This window comes from Lepidochelys kempii, chromosome 4 (genome assembly GCF_965140285.1).
Source record: "Lepidochelys kempii isolate rLepKem1 chromosome 4, rLepKem1.hap1, whole genome shotgun sequence".
NCBI lineage: Eukaryota > Metazoa > Chordata > Testudines > Cheloniidae > Lepidochelys > Lepidochelys kempii.
Window position 1 is genome coordinate 30084700 of NC_136383.1, and position 16254 is coordinate 30100953.

The following is a 16254-nucleotide window of genomic DNA, read 5'->3' on the forward strand; positions in this document are numbered from 1 at the left end:
GTAATGCTTCCTGCCATAAAGGAATCTCAGGAGTCTGCAGTGACGTGATCCACTGATGTCAGGAAGTCTCCTTGAGAAAACAAAGCACTGTTGAGGCCAAGGTTACCATTTGGAACTGTGTCCTTGGCAGCCAGCTGCTGAGCCTCTTGAGGTCGAGGATGGCTCTAACTCCCCCACCTCAAACTTCTGGACCATAAAGAAGATGGAGTAAAACCCTAAGACTGTTTCTTCTGAGGGCATGCTTTCTAATACTCCTCTATCCAGAAGATGAGAAGTCTTGTTCTAGGTTAGCTCATGTTTTTCGGGGCTGCCGGAAATGAGTGACTGGATGAAGAAAGGATAAGGTGGAGCCCTAAAGTTTGAGGGAGTACTCCTGGCTCACTGTGTCCTTCACCGATATGTCCATTGTGGATGCGTACCTCTGTTCCGTGAAGTGAGAAATTCTGCCTCCTAGCTTCAGTTCTGGGAGTTGACACATATGATCACTACCATGAGGTGGTCTTGAAGGCTGCGGGGCCACCTCTGGGCTTTTCCCCCCAAACCTTGATTTCAGGGCTTACCTGTAAAGAATCTGCTTTCCCTTCACTGGTACTTCTGCGAGGTAGAGAGGTGAAAGGAGAATCTCTGTCTGAACATTGGCTTGTATTCTTTCTGGAGGGCACTTAACAAGAACAGGAGGAACTGCTTGTTTTTGTTTTAATTTTTCACCACCACTTTGTCTAGCTTTGGTCCAAAGAGAATGGAGTCTGTACATTTTGCTGAGCACACTACCTGTTTAGAGTGGGAATCCACCTTCCAAGGTTGGAGCTCCATGTGGATGCCATGGAACTGGCTGAAAACTTTGTTGTATTCAGTGAAGTTTTGGCTAGAAACACTGCTGCAACGGAGATTTTTAAGAGTAGGGCTGAAATAAGTGTGATATCTGTCCCTCAGTACCCTGAGATCCTCCAGCCAGGAGACATGCTCTAGCAAAGCATGTTGCTGACAGACACACCCTTAAGTTAGGCGAAGAGGCCTCAAAGTCTTTCTATGAGAGTGGTCTCCACTTTCCTATCTGGTCCTTAGGGAAGAATTCTCCTTCTGAGGGGATAACCATATCACTTGCTAGGGATGCAACAGCAGCATTGACCTTTGGGACCTCAGCAACAGAGTTCTTTGGCTCCTGTAGCCTGTAGAACCCAAAGAGATTTTTACTGATATGTTTGCCTTTGTCAGGCTTGTCCCACTCCTCCGTGATCACATCCTCAAAGGAAGAGTACAAGGAATTGAAGCCTTAGGAGAGGATTCTGAGGGTACATATTTGAGTTGAGGCTTGCTTTCTGAAGCCTGTTGAGGCTGGATCTGTATGGTAGATACAACCTTTCTGTACATGGCTTCAAACTGTGCGGGTGGGGATGGATGGAGAATCTGTGCTGTGTCTTCTCCTGAGCCTGCTCAGCTACACAGCTCAATAGCTCTCCTTTCTCTGCGCGGAGGGTGGGGGGGAGGAGGAGGAAGAGTCAGAGAGCACATTCCTCCCTGTCCCCCAACCCTTTTTCTCTTTTTGCTCTTTGTTGGTCTCTTTGCCCTTGTAGCCCGCCTCACAGGCCAAGGTGCCCTGCTGTGGCTCTGATGAGGTATTTTACAGCTTGCCTTCCACAGTGCCTGAAGCCCTCTAGGGAATTCTCTGATTCCTCCAGGGCTCCCAGTCCTCTAGAGCAGGGAGAGGTTTGCTGCCTCCATCCTTCTGCTCAATTGGGAGGGAGGGGGACTGTTTATGGGCTCCTTCCCCCAGGACATTTAGGAGTCATTTTAAGATTTGGGGGTGAGGAGAACCTCTAGTCCCACCAGACTGTTTTCTTTAGAGTCCAGGAGTACCCTGAGACATACCCCATAGCCCAGCTGGATGAGGTCCTTCAAGCTTCTCTCTGCTCTGTTCCATAGCTCCAGGTCCATTTTCCCCACATCGGGGTGGTGGAGTCCGGTTGTCACATGCTTCTGACTGCTTGATATGTTAGAAAAGCAAAGGACTCACTTGTTCCAAAGAACAAAGTATCTACCTTTTCTTATGTACCTATATGGTCCCCATCACTACAGTATCTGAGTGTACCACAATCTTTAATGTATTTCTCCTCACAGAACCACTGAGAGATAAAGCAGTGCTATTATCCTAATTTTACAGATGTGGAACTGAGGCACAGAGAGACTAAGTGACTTGCCTAAGGTCACACAGGAAGTCTATAGAAGGGAACTGAGCACAGACCTCCCACAAGCCAAGCTAGCACCCTAAACACTGGACCTCCCAAAAAACAAATTATGCCATATTCCTGTTCTGTAGACGCCTAAGACTTCTGTTCTAAGACTTTATTCCCCTGATCCATCAAACTGGCACCTTTCACCAGAACTAAAACCACGAAGACTTCTTTGTAAGAGTATGTTGTGCTAGATACCATATCTGGCAATCAATCAATCAAAATCAATCAATAAATAAATAGATTTTTGGCTCCCTTCAGTTCAAGACTGTTGTAGTCAGTAACTCAATGTAATCACTCTGAAGTTGGCTCTCTAACTTCTGGCTATGCTCATCTCATTTAACATAATGATTACTACATAAATCCATGTGTTTATGTACTTTATCTCTTCCCTTAGACAGGTTACTGTGTCCTGGGCATTGTTATGTATCAGTGTATCATGGAACATGGCTGCTAAAGTGTATAATAAAATTTTAATCTAGAAATAAAATAGTTGAATTACAAGTGTGTACTGTCTGAGGGCATCCTGTAGTAATAACACCAAGAGACAACAACAAGTTGATTTAGAACAAAACCATCATAGTGATTTACAGTATGATTGAACAGGTTTTGGAAGGAGCCCAAAAGCTTTGCAAGCAATATATTATGTCTAATCTAAACTCATCCAATGCATGACACCAAAAATACAGTGTAGTCAGTGTAAACAGATCCTTCACTTTGCCAGTCATATTTTTTAAACTGCACATAATAGATATTGGATTATTTCACACTGACAGCTGGGACGGCCCCCTGCAACATTAACTTTTGTTCAGTAATGTGATTATGATGATACTAAATGGGTTTGTTAAGATAATGAATAGACTACAGATTTAGTTGTCCTACCGATATTACAGTGATATCACTTAGAGTATTGTTCACCACAAAATTAATAGCTTAACACTTACCTGGGAGACTATATAAACTTCTTCCAAAAACAGATAGTCATCTCTGACATCAATTTGCTTCGCAAGCTGCAAATCAAAAAGGATGATGATGCTGGCATTAGAAAGGTGGGATCAGTTAAGGAAAAAAATATTTTTCTAGCCGAACACACAAGCCTGATGTCAAATCAGTCTTCACAGATCAAAAGCAGTTGGTTCCTCCTGGACAGAAATAATCTTCTGGAAGAGATAATAGTTCATTAAGCACTCTTAGTGGATCTGTGCAGGGTGAACCCAGGGAAAAGTAGTATGAGAACACAGTATGGTGACTCAAAAGGTGATGGGACAAGGCTTACAGGAGCAAATTAAGTTTCCAACTTCATATAGGAGAGTGGTAGGCCTTGTGACATTGACATAAACTGTGACTATATAGATCATTGTTGCAACCAGGGTTGCACCAGTTCTTATACAGAGGAGGTCAAGTGGGGTGTCTATGGAAAGGTTGTAGTTTGCTGGTTTTGATTATGCTGTCTATATGTGTGTATCATTTTTGTAGTTGAAGTTATGAATATTGGCTTTGCATTTGTTTGAGTCTAAGTAGCCTAAGTGAAGCATTTGGTCAGCTTCTTGAGAAAGGACTATTCTCAGTGAGTGCCCAATCAAGAAACACTTAACTGACCATGGACTTCGGGAGACACTAATCCACATCTGAGCTTTCCTGGGAATGTTAAAACTAACATATAAACAATGGCATTGGCCTGCAAAAAGCTGAATCATTCATAGACATGTGACTTGCCCAGGTGGCTACAGACTCCACCTTGTTGTTGTGATTTTGCACAGAGGAACAAAGGGGTTTCCCACAAGAGAAAGAATATAAGAGGCCCTGGAAACTCCTCTATTTTGTCTTCAGCTGTCTCAGAAGATAGGCATCTCTTTGGGGTGGAGAGGCTAAAAGACACTGGAACAAAGGACAGTAACTATGGGGGTGTGAATGATTGCTGGACCCAGTCTAGGAAGGAATCTAATCTGTGCCAAAAGTTTATTGGAACATCTCTGAGGGTGAGATTTACCTGCATTTAGTTTCCTACTGTATTAGACTTAGACTTGTGTGTTTTTGTTTTATTTTGCTTCGTAATTTACTTTGTTCTGTCTGTTATTACTTGGAAGCACTTAAAACCTACTTTTTATATTTCATAAAATCACTTTTTGTTTATTAATTAACCCAGAGCAAGTAATTAATTTCTGGGACACCAAACAGCTGTGCATCTCTCTCTATCAATGTTATAGAGGGAGAACAATTTATCAGTTTACCCTGTATAAACTTTATACAGACTAAAACAGATTTATTTGGGGTTTGGATTCCATTGGGAACTGGGTATCTGGGTGCTGGAGACAGAAGCACTTCTTAAGCTGTTTTCAGTTTAGTCTGCAGCTTTTGGGGGACATGGTTCAGACCTGGGTCTGTGTTTGCAGCAGGCTAGTGTATCTGGCTCAAAAAGACAGGGTACTGAAGTCTCATGCTGCCAGGGAACATGGGCTCAGAGGCAGTCTCAGCACATCAGATGACAGTCTCAAGGGGGGGGGGGGGCGGGTGTCTCTGTGACCCAACCCATCACAGGCCTGTCTAATCCTTTTGATAGGAAAAGATATTTTGAAAAGTGGGGAAAACAAGGCCACAGTGATTCTCATAGCTCCTGATATCAACATATGAACTCATGCCTTTGTGAAAACCAAAGAGAAAATATAAACATTCTCTGACTGAAGAAGCTTCATTAGGGCTTACACCCAGGTTGCAACTGTAGACCAAATATAATAGCATGCCTTTGTTGTACGTTATATTCTGAATTTCTGGAGACTGCACATATCTATTATTTAGGCCCAGAATCCTGATCACCTCTGATCAAAGACAGGAGCTCAGTGTGTCTCACTGTATGACAATGTAAGACACAGCCTCCGGGTTGCTGAAGTTCTGTTTTCCTGGGAAGGGATTAACTCCTTCAATGTATAGTCTGTGGCTTTAAACTCCAGCTAACAGATGCCCAGAAGAGCATCCTTCTTGTGTCACCAGTACTCACATGAGGGAGATTTGGGTGGTTGACCCTGCCATTCAAGCCCACATCCAGACACATATACAACCCATATACTCTGCAAAATCTAAATCATGCATCTTTTCTCTTGCCTGAACACATTGCCCTCAGCAGCCATGGTCACTTTTCTCATTACAAGGCACAAGAAAAGTGGAGATCATATGCAACCTTGCCTTACGCCAGTAACAATCTTAAATCATTGTGGGTCTCTGCTCTCTGTCCTGATGCAGCACACAGGCTTGGCAAACAAAGCTTTTACAAATTAACAATCCTTGCTGGAATTCCTTAGTGTCTCAGGATCTTCCAGAGGGCTTCTGTCTGAACTCTATCAAATGATTTTATGAAATCAAGGAAATTATCTTCTGCTGGTATTTTAAATCTCTCTTAATGAGTCCTCTCAAATGCGAAAATCTGGTCTGAATACAACCTTCTGGACTGAAATCCAGCCTATTCCTCTCTGAGTACTTTGTCAACAGCAGTTTTCATCCTATTCAAATCAAAATACTACAAAATTTTTTGCAGGTGGCAGTGTCACCCCTTTCCAGTTATCACAAATAAGCTTGTCCCCCTTTTCAGGAATTTTGCAGATGATAATACCTCTTCCTCAATCTTTAGGAAAGATCTCCTTTTCCCAAACCAATCTGTACAACCTGCACATGTAATTTACCATCATTTTCTCCCTAGCTTTTAACATTTCAATATCTATATGGTCATAGCCTCATGCTTTACCACTCTTCGGTTGGTTTATAGCTTCATTTACTTCATCAAAGGCAATTATTTCTTGTGACATGAAGAAATAGCAGATTTTCCTATCTCTCAATATGTGTTAATGGTTCTGGCTGGTCAAGCAGAGCCTGGAAATGTTTCATCCAACAGGCTCTCTGTGGTTAGAATTGTACCAACTCAAGCCTTCAACAGGACACAATGGTTCGAGAACTGTGATACCAGTTGTGTAGATACTAAAAAAAGCTTTTTAGAATCTCCTCTCTTGTACACCTCCTCAGCTTCTCTTGCTTAGTTTTCCATTCATTCTCTATTATCTCTTCTAGATGATCCTTTAACTTTCTTGTTTGTCCACATATTCTTGTGGCAGAATAGCTCCTTTTCTGCTGTCTTGTTCTTGAATTAGAGAATCCAACAAATCTCCATGTATTTGTTGGCACCATTCTTCTTTTCGAAAGCTTCTCACACCCATTGTATTCCTGGCTGCATCCACAGTAGTTTCTCTGAAAAACTGTCATTATTCTTCTATGTTCTCCATCAGTGTCTTTAACTCTTCAAATCCATTGTGAAGTTGCAGCTCAATATGTGCTTACACAGATGGATCTACTAACTTTCTCGTATCATCCATATCCTCTACCTTGCATGCTGACACCTTTCTTGAGTTTTATTTTGATTGTCCCAATAACAAGATGGAGGTTACTTTTGATATCAGCACCTATAAGCACCCTGGCATCCAACAGAGATCTTCTCCACCGCCTACTAATAGCGACATGAGTATGCTGTTTCTGGGCGAAGCATCATTTGCTATCCATGTCAGTTTCTGGCTTTCCTTGTGTGGAAAAGTGTAATCCCAATGCAAAGATTGCTTAGCATGCAGAGTTCAACAAAATCATTCACCATTGTCATCTGTCTTGGGAGTGCCACATCTGTCCATAATGTATTCATATCAGTATTATCATCACCAACCTGTGCATTTTGATCTTCCATAAGACAATGACATATTTACGGATCTTATCAAGGAGGCTCTGCAATCAATAGAAACGGTCTTTGAACCATCCTTTGCTAATGTTCGCTGGCACATACTACTGAACTGTGACTTTTGCGAGGTTTGTCACAAAGTGAGTAGTCATTATTCTTGAGTTTACAGGTTCCCATTCTTTCAGTAAGTTCTTTGCTAAATAATAAACCTACACATTCCCTGTGTGCATCATCCTCTCTTCCAGTATATAAAACAATCACACCTTCCAACAATAATTTGTCTCAATTTACCTCCTCTTACTCAATCCAAGTATACTTAGGCCAAATTTTCGTTTCTCTGATAACTTGTATCAGTCTACCTATGCTCCAAAGTGAGCTAACATTCCAACACCCAGTTCTTGTCTTAACCTTAATGCCATTTCAGATTAAGAACTTCCTTGCAACTTTGATTTTCCATCATCATCATTTTGGCTGGATTGCTGGTTGGCCAGTAACTTGTCTTTTGTCCAACAGACTGTGGTTCTCCACTGTTAATGCCTGTATTGTCAAATCTGTGGCAGACTGGTCTTCTCTCTGCATTGTTTCTGTAACGGAAAGTATTTTTGCATAGATAGGTTGTTAGCCTCATTCACAACTCCCTACCAGGACTGGTGGACTGCCTTTAATCTGGCTCCTACTCTTTGACCTGTCTGATTTGGATGGCCCTTCCAGGAATTCTGTTCCCTCAAGCACAGCTCTCAGGGTCACTGGAGCATGCAAGCCTCCCACCACCTCAAGGTGCAGTCCTGGGGAAAAATGATTGATTGGAACCTGGCCTACATCTGCCTTGAGGTGAGTGGCACATCATAGTCATTTTTGGCTACTCCTAGATGAGTAAGGACCACCCTGAATTGGCAACATTTGACAGGACCATGGAGAACTTTCTCTGGAATCAGAGGAATGAGGTTGAGGAAGGGACAAAGTTATAGCCAGAAAGGAAGGGCCCTGCCAAGCATAAAGGCAGGAGAGAAATCAAGGATGTGAGAACTAACTGCCTTTGCCCAAAAAATTCACTACACAAATATCTTTGGGTGCCAGAAAAACCTTTGGAAGGAGAACATAATGAAAATATCAGAGGATGGTTCTGGGCCGAGCACTGGGGCTGCGGAGAACATATTGCAGAACAGCAATTACATAATGGCCTGTAAAGGCCAAGGGGGAATGGGACTGCTAGAAGAAGGGCATAGTGGATGTCGTTTTTCTATTGCTTTCATTGGACATCCTGGCAGTTTGACATACCTCCATGCCAACAGCAGGACTTCCCAGCAGTGCCAGAACTGGTGAAATAGATGTAGTGTGAGAATATCAATGACCAAAACACAGGTCTACTTTTCTCCTTTAAATCAGATAGCATAAAAACAGAACTCTGTAGCGAGAACAAGTTACCAAACAATTACAAGAATCTCACACTTCTAAGAGGAAAAGATAAAATCAAATTTTGTCACTGAGTGCTGGAACTGGCATAACAACAGAATCCAGATACACAAAGATTTCCATGAAGAGCTCTCAGACTGCAAGACCCATTGTGTGTGGTGATATTTTTTTAGTTGTAACAAATACTTATCTGCAGAGATGAAAGTAAGCCAGTAAGGTCTGGTATGGCATACCAGCAAGAGTCGGTGCCCCGTACCAGACCGGCTTCCCCAGGTGGTGATTTAAAGGGCCTGGGGCTCCCAGCAGTGGCTGGAGCCCCAGGCCCTTTAAATTGCCACCAGAGCCCTGGGGCTCCATCGGCGATTTAAAGGGTCCAGGGCTCCTCTGCAGTAGCGGTGGCTGGGAGCCCCTGGCCCTTTAAATCACCACCGGAGCCCTCAGCCGCCGCTACCCCAGGGCTCCGGCAGCGGGGCTCAGGCAGTGATTTAAAGTGCCCAGGGCTCCAGCCGCCACTACTGTCCGGGGCCCTTTAAACCTCTGCTGGCTCCAGCAACAGGGCTCCAGCAGCGATTTAAAGGGCTCGGGGCAGTAGCAGCAGCCAGAGCCCCGGGCCCTTTAAATTGCCGCCCGAGCCCTGCTGCCGTAGTGGCGGCTGAGGGCTCCGGTGGTGATTTAAATGGCCCAGGACTCCCAGCCGCAGCTACCACAGCAGAGCCCCGGGCCCTTTAAATCTCCGCCAGAGCCCTGAGGTAGCGGTGGCAGACGGGAGCCCCCAGGGCACTTGTAGGCAATTTAAAGGGCCCAGGAGCCCCAGACCCTTTAAATCACCACCAGAGACCCCGGCCGCCGCCGCTACCCCAGGGGCTTCACCAGCAGGGCTCGCACAGCAATTTAAAGGGCCCAGGGTGGTAGCAGTGACTGGAGCCCCAGGCCCTTTAAATCACCATCCGAGCCCTGCTGCCGGAGCCCCTGGGGCTCCTTCAGCAATTTAAAGGGCCCGGGGCTCCACTCTGGGTAGCAGTGGCCAGGAGCCCCGGGCCCTTTAAATCACTGCCGGAGCCCTCTGCCACTGCTCCTACCCCGGGGTTCTGGCAGCAGGGTTCGAGTGGTGATTTAAAGGTCCCGGGGCTCAGCTGCGGTAGCGGTGGCCGGAGCCCCAGGTCCTTTAAATGGCCCCTGAGCCCCGCGGCTCCCAGCCACCTCCGCAACTGGTAGCTCCGGCGGTGATTTAAAGGGCTCAGGGCTCCCAGCCGCCTCTACCGCAGCCGGAGCCCCATGCCCTTTAAATCTCAATTTAATCTCTAAAGGCCCCGCCCCCTGCTCAGGACTCCGGTGTAACGGTAAATCCTTTATATTACTTTCACCCCTGCCTATCTGAGACACACCAATAAAAGTGGAGTCTAGAAATTATGTGCAATTCCTTTCTTTAAAATGTCTCAAGTTTTGCATATCCTCATTCCATCTATTCAGCCTTTTAAAATGTCAGTAACAAAGTAATAAGTAGTGCTACACATTAGCAACTCAATCTAGTCCAGTTTAAGTTATTCAAGTGTTAAGGTAAATGGCATAACACATTTCTAATTGCTTCACTGTAATTAGATGTTGCTCAATGATTCTGTGCATTTCCTGGTCTTGCACGTTTCTTTTTTTGTGACTCCTGTCCATGTAAATAATTTTTTTCTTGACATACATTTCCATGTATGAAGAATAATGCAGTATATAGGGCTGCTCAGATCACAGTCACCTGGTGATATCAAGAATTGCTAATGGTGTGCCACAAGTGAACCTCTGAAGCAACTTCAGAATAAAACTTTCTGCTCATTGAGCAGTCCAGATCCAAGTGCTCTGGTGGAACAGCTCCCTCTAGGACGCTGATCTTCCACAGTTTCAGTTATGAGATAATCTTGTCGGCGATCTACAGAAGAGCACATGGTCCGTATTTAGCCTTTCTTCAAATGGCTTAATATTGGAAATTAATCTTTTATGACATAAGGAAAGAAAAAATGTAAATATACTGAGCTGCTGCAATGCTCTATTTGCAAAGTTAAAACCAAATCATCACATGAATTCCCAAACTAGGGCAAGCACTAGTTTTAGTCACTTTTTCCAGAGTAAGTCCTTGTATACTAACACTGTACTTTTATTGTAAACCTTTACAGTTCATGGACCACTCTAAAAAAAGGAACATTGTGTCAACTCAAATGACAAACTCCCATCTGCTCACACTAACAAATCTTTAATGCTTTTTTATTTTACAAGCTACTTTAATATCTACAACCACATTATAAAATCAGATAATACTCAGAAGAATGCACAAGGAAGTTTTCTAATTTTAAAGTTATAGGAAGATTCTTAGTACCATCTCAAAGTTTTTTCCCTTTAAACATCAGCCCTCCCTCACTGGCTCTTGCTCTCAGGGCATTCGAGCACAATACATTTATTTTAATGCTATTGATTTAGGGAGCCTACAGCCTGCATCACATCTTTTGGGATTAAAGATATTGTACTTTTATCAGTGATGTACAGGAAGATATAGATTATTGTAGATTTTTGGAGGTTTTTAAAAAAATTTTACTTAGAAAAATTAATTTTTGGAACCATAGCAAAGCTGGGGCTAAACTGTGGTTAAGCTAAAATTATGAGGCATAGAATTCAGATATTTTTCACCATAATCAAAAGGTGAGTCTCACACAAATAAAGCCTTTAATCAAACAACAAAACAAAAAATAAAGTCACTCTCCCTTTTAGCTCCTTGGCAGCAGACAGACCCCATTTCCTGTTCCTATCTCTGATTTTGACACTCTTGGCTTCTGACTGCAAGAAAAGTCATTTCCAAATTCTCTTTACCCAAAACCATCTCATCCCACTTGTGGTACTTGGTTTCACAAAACTGCAGCACTGGCATATATTTTATTTTAGAGATATGACTGCTGAATCAGTGTGTCAGTTTTAAAGTTCAGACTCAAGAAGTGATCCTTCAAAAAGTGACTACATTGGCAGGTGGAATAAAGTAGATCACCCAGTACACCTTTTCCACCTTCAATTAGAATGTATATTTCTATGAAAGGTTGGGGAGTCCTATCGTGTGAAAAAACAGAACTGCTTTTTTTCCTTCATCAGTGTTTCAAACATGGACCACTATTATTATTGTTTGGCTAATTAATCTTTTGTCATTTCCCACAGTACAGTCAGAAGCGTACTTTTCCTGCATATTTTAAGAATTCTCATGTTTCAGGAAACGTCATTAAATTATTTGCACAGGATGAGGCCTACTCTGCAACAGCTACGGTAATAACAGAGCAAAGGAAATCTGAATGAACAATTCTCTAAAAGAAGGTATATATCTGGATATATTCAGCAGCACTCCGAACACGATTTCCAGTTTGGAATTTATTTATTTTCTTTTCCTGCTCAGATCAGAAAACAGCTGCCCAGAGCAAAAGTGGATCATTAAATGCAGCATTTATTCTTTAAAGATTTGATAGAAAAAAAGTGTTCTTTGTAGTAAGATGTGTGTGATACAATTTCAGCCTATTACTTTCAATGTTCACTCTCTAAAATATTTCTAAAACATAATCTATTTAATGCAACTGTGATCTCTCTGGCAATGGTTTCTCCTGTTTTGCTGAAATATGTATAGACCCTAAATATTTACCTGAGCTACACTGCTTTTCTACTGGAATCTGACAATGCTCGATGCAGATTTCATTGCTGCTGAAAGAAGTCCCTTGCCAGACTTAAAGCTTCACATTTTTCATCCAGTCCAATTGAAGTTCCATGTCAAAGCTCTTTCACTCCAGATCCACATGGAAAGACACTAATAATCTGGATTTCTTGTATACTGCAGATGTCTTAATGCCCTTAGGGTTTATGATGCTCACACACAGTCGACAGAACCCTCTAACTTTAAATTCTCTCAAAATTTGTAGTGGTTCATATCTGTGGAGAAGGAACTGTCAGAAGACCAGTTGGCTTGATCTTGTTTATGCCTCCATCCAGAATGCAGACTCTTGGATATTTGATTTGCACTAGATGAGCTGCAAACTGAAACAAATACACATCGTTAGTATGCTGTCTATTGCACTCCTTTTTCTGAGCTAAGAAAGCGAAGTGAAACAGAGGATAACCTTAATAATATCCCTGTATAATATCTGCATTCACCTGTGAACCCCACAACAGAACTGCTTTCCTACTAACTACTATGGCATAGCAGCCTATACGAGTTTGTTTGTTTGTATGCATTGCATTAAATTTGGTGGTCGTGAAAAGCCTCACATTGGTCGCTCTGAATTCTCTTTACAGATGATGTATTGTACAAACATCTGCAGGTCCAGTTTCCTCACTCATCACTATTCCTTAACATCTGATCCAGAGGAACCATCCTCTAGTGGTTTAAAAGTGGAGATAAAATTCTCCATAGTCATCCAATTGCCAGCATCTGTCATTATGATCAGTGCGTTACCCTGACATTCAATTTTCCCAACCAAATGTTGTTTGGAAAACACACAGCCAACTCCCACCCCCACAATTTAACAAGTCTGTACGTTTGCTTTCTTCCTGATTTTTTACCATTTACTATCCATTTGCACAACTCACAGGAAGTATAAAGCACTAAGAATTACTTCTGCCAGCCAACTAAATTACCAACTCCAACAGGGCAATAACTTCCATTCTAGTGCCACCATGTGAACTGAATTTGGCACACTAAACTGTAGCTGGAAGAATTTTTTTTGTCTACTTCCCATTTAAATGACCAGGACGCTATAATAGCTACCAAGGCTTAAGACTACGTGCTTCAGCGTTACCTGCTCAATGCTAAAACAGAAAGACCGCATTTCCTTTGAGGGCGACAAACAACAACAATTAATAGTAGCCAAGTATTAAATTTCCCCAGCTGGAATTTTCACCTTGTAATGTGTGTGTTTTATGTCACCCTTAAAAGGCATTTTAAATATGCACATAATTCATTTTTGTACATCTGTATGTCAAACAAAGTTACTGCATTCCTTTCCAAGTGATTCAGGTTAGACGTGAATAGGGAGTGAGAATTCAGCACATGCTCTCTGATCACTGAAGATTTGTTCAGATAATATAAGGGGTCACAGCTGATCAGTGTCAGGGAATTCCTAGGGTCATGTCTCGTAGAGGTACTACCCTAGGGAACACCAAAGTCAGACTATGTTGATGTGTCTTTCTCCTTCCTCATTGGCTTCTGTCAGTCAGTGGAAGATTCAAAGGATCAAAAAGAAAAACATTACAGGCATTAAGCAAGATGGGATATGTAGCTGCCAAGTGATGTCAGCTTGCAACAGAGGAATAAATACCCCGCATCCATGGAAAGTTCTATGAACCAGAGCTTCTTGCGATATGCATTTTAACTATTCCTGAGGCGTATTCAGACTCCCCCACTATCTTTACAGTCACTAACCACACACAAACACATATATGGATATGTTTCTTTTTTTAAAAAGAAGTACCTGTGCTATATTCATCAAAAATATGCTGGAAAAATTACCATACGCTCTTAATGACATATATTTATCTCATCCCGTATCTATACCTCGTCATACCTACATCATATATCTATCACGTTTTACTCATAACTCTTCAAAAGCTACATACAGTGTCTATTAATATTTTAAATTTTAACTATAAATAGGGATTTACCACACATTGGTCTTAATATGACTGCCATTTCATTTTATTTAAAAAGTGAATCTAAATCACACATAATTGCTTCTCATTTAGGGTTTGTACATCATAAATCTTGTGCTACACAATACTTTTGCCATGCCCCAGTAATCAGGGTATAGTTAGAAATGAGCTTTCACTGCATATTTGACAAATGGCCCATGTAAATCCTGCTGGTGTGCTGAGGGAGCCCCATGGTAACTAGACTGGAGAGGCCTGTGACAACTGGGAAACAGCAGTTGGAGTGGGGAGACCATCAGAGAAACAGAGTCTGCTAGTTGGGTGATTTGAAGAAAGACATGATATTGTAGAGAGAAGCAAGTATTCAAATAGTTAGGAGAGAGGCAGGGCAGCAAAAGTAACCGTGAGATGGGAACAAAGTGGCAGAGTAAGAGCTCTTGTAAGTAACGAGCTGACAGGAATTTGAGGAGGAGGTACTGATTCTAATGAAAATTTAACAAAAAGTATATGCTTGTTCTGGGGGAGAGGCTGAAGGGGTCACGGGTAGATACGCTGGAGGGTAGGGACAGGATACCTACACAAAGGGCCCTACACAAATTAGAGGATTGGGCCAAAAGAAATCTGATGAGGTTCAACAAGGACAAGTGCAGAGTCCTGCACTTAGGACGGAAGAATCCCATGCACCACTACAGACTAGGGACTGAATGGCTTGGCAGCAGTTCGGCAGAAAAGGACCTAGGGGTTACAGTGGACGAGAAGCTGGAAATGAGTCAACAGTGTGCCCTTGTTGCCAAGAAGGCCAATGTCATTTTGGGATGTAAAAGTAGAGGCATTGCCAGCAGATCGAGGGACACGATCGTTCCCCTCTATTCGACACTGGTGAGGCCTCACCTGGAGTACTGTGTCCAGTTTTGGGCCCCACCCTACAAAAAGGATGTGGAAAAATTGGAAAGAGTCCAGCAGAGGGCAACAAAAATGATTAGGAGACTGGAACACATGACTTATGAGGAGAGGCTGAGGAAACTGGGATTGTTTAGTCTGCGGAAGAGAAGAATGAGGGGGGATTTGATAGCTGCTTTCAACTACCTGAAAGGGGGTTCGAAAGAGGATCGATCTAGACTGATCTCAGTGGTAGTTATGACAGAACAAGGAGTAATGGTCTCAAGTTGCAGTGGGGGAGGTTTAGGTTGGATATTAGGAAAAACTTTTTCACTAGGAGGGTGGTGAAACACTGGAATGCGTTACCTAGGGAGGTGGTGGAATCTCCTTCCTTAGATATTTTTAAGGTCAGGCTTGACAAAGCCCTGGCTGGGATGATTTAGTTGGGGATTGGTCCTGCTTTGAGCAAGGGGTTGGACTAGATGACCTCCTGAGGTCCCTTCCAACCCTGATATTCTATGATTAGCATTTGGGAGAACTGTAGAGACCATTCATCAGGACACTCAAAGAAATCCATTGACAGGACTTATCAAAGACCACCAGGGACAAACATCTAGGACAATATCACGAACACAAACTGAAGCAGTTAGATCACATCAACCACCACACACTGATGTTTATATAGTCAGCTGCTAGTAGGCCTGGCCAGACAAAGGACACCCTGGTCAAAGCCTAAATCATAGCTCAGTCACACAGGAGCAAGACATATATTAGCCTTCTACCTGCATGTAATCAAGCTCCTCATAAGTCAACTAACTGAGGACAGTTGTTCCCAGTGTAGAAAGATGACAGAGGGGCTTTGTATTCAGTCTGCCAGAGCAAGGCACAGAATCTTTCAGGTTGGGGACTTACACAGTGACATTCCCACACCCTAATTGCTCTCTGAGGTTCCCTGTCCCCATTTTTCCATGTTTTGCCTGTGGAGGTTATTGCAACTCTTCCAGAACTGCCAGAGGGGAGAGCAGGGACCATAATCCTGGGTCCTTAAGTAGTATTTAAAATAAAACACACCACACAGAGAGTTTTGAATTACCATGCATGTGTTTTTCAACTCCTGATAAGCATACTGGGATGTTTTTGCTCTGCCAGACTATACCAGTGTAGAGTGGTCAACCAGGAGCTTGCTTTAGGTGCTGTTCAACCCATCTCATTTAACCACCAGCAGTCAGAGACACCCCATACTCTTCTTCTGGGAAACTGGAGATGTACTGTCTTCCCTTGATGTCATCCCCAGCACTCTCAACTTTGTGGGTGACAGCTGGAGGACAGGGGCACAAACATTACTATGAGGGAGCTTCCTGGCTGTCATAC

General features: G+C 42.8%; 1 protein-coding gene across 20 annotated transcripts in view; it reads right to left on the minus strand.

Moving 5' to 3' along the window:
- TBCK (TBC1 domain containing kinase) overlaps window positions 1–16254 on the minus strand; it is a 280573-nt gene that overhangs the window by 82369 nt on the left and 181950 nt on the right. For 17 of the 20 annotated variants that reach the window (XR_012158526.2, XR_012158524.2, XR_012158514.2 and 14 more), the window contains 2 exons: window positions 12008–12396; window positions 3176–3241 (listed from right to left, as the gene is read on the minus strand). Coding sequence is in view for 1 of the 20 variants with exons in the window: in XM_073340839.2 (XP_073196940.2) it covers window positions 12286–12396 (111 nt within the window). In the remaining 19 variants the exon portion in view is untranslated. The other 3 variants (XR_012158522.2, XR_012158523.2, XM_073340839.2) reach the window with 3 other exon arrangements.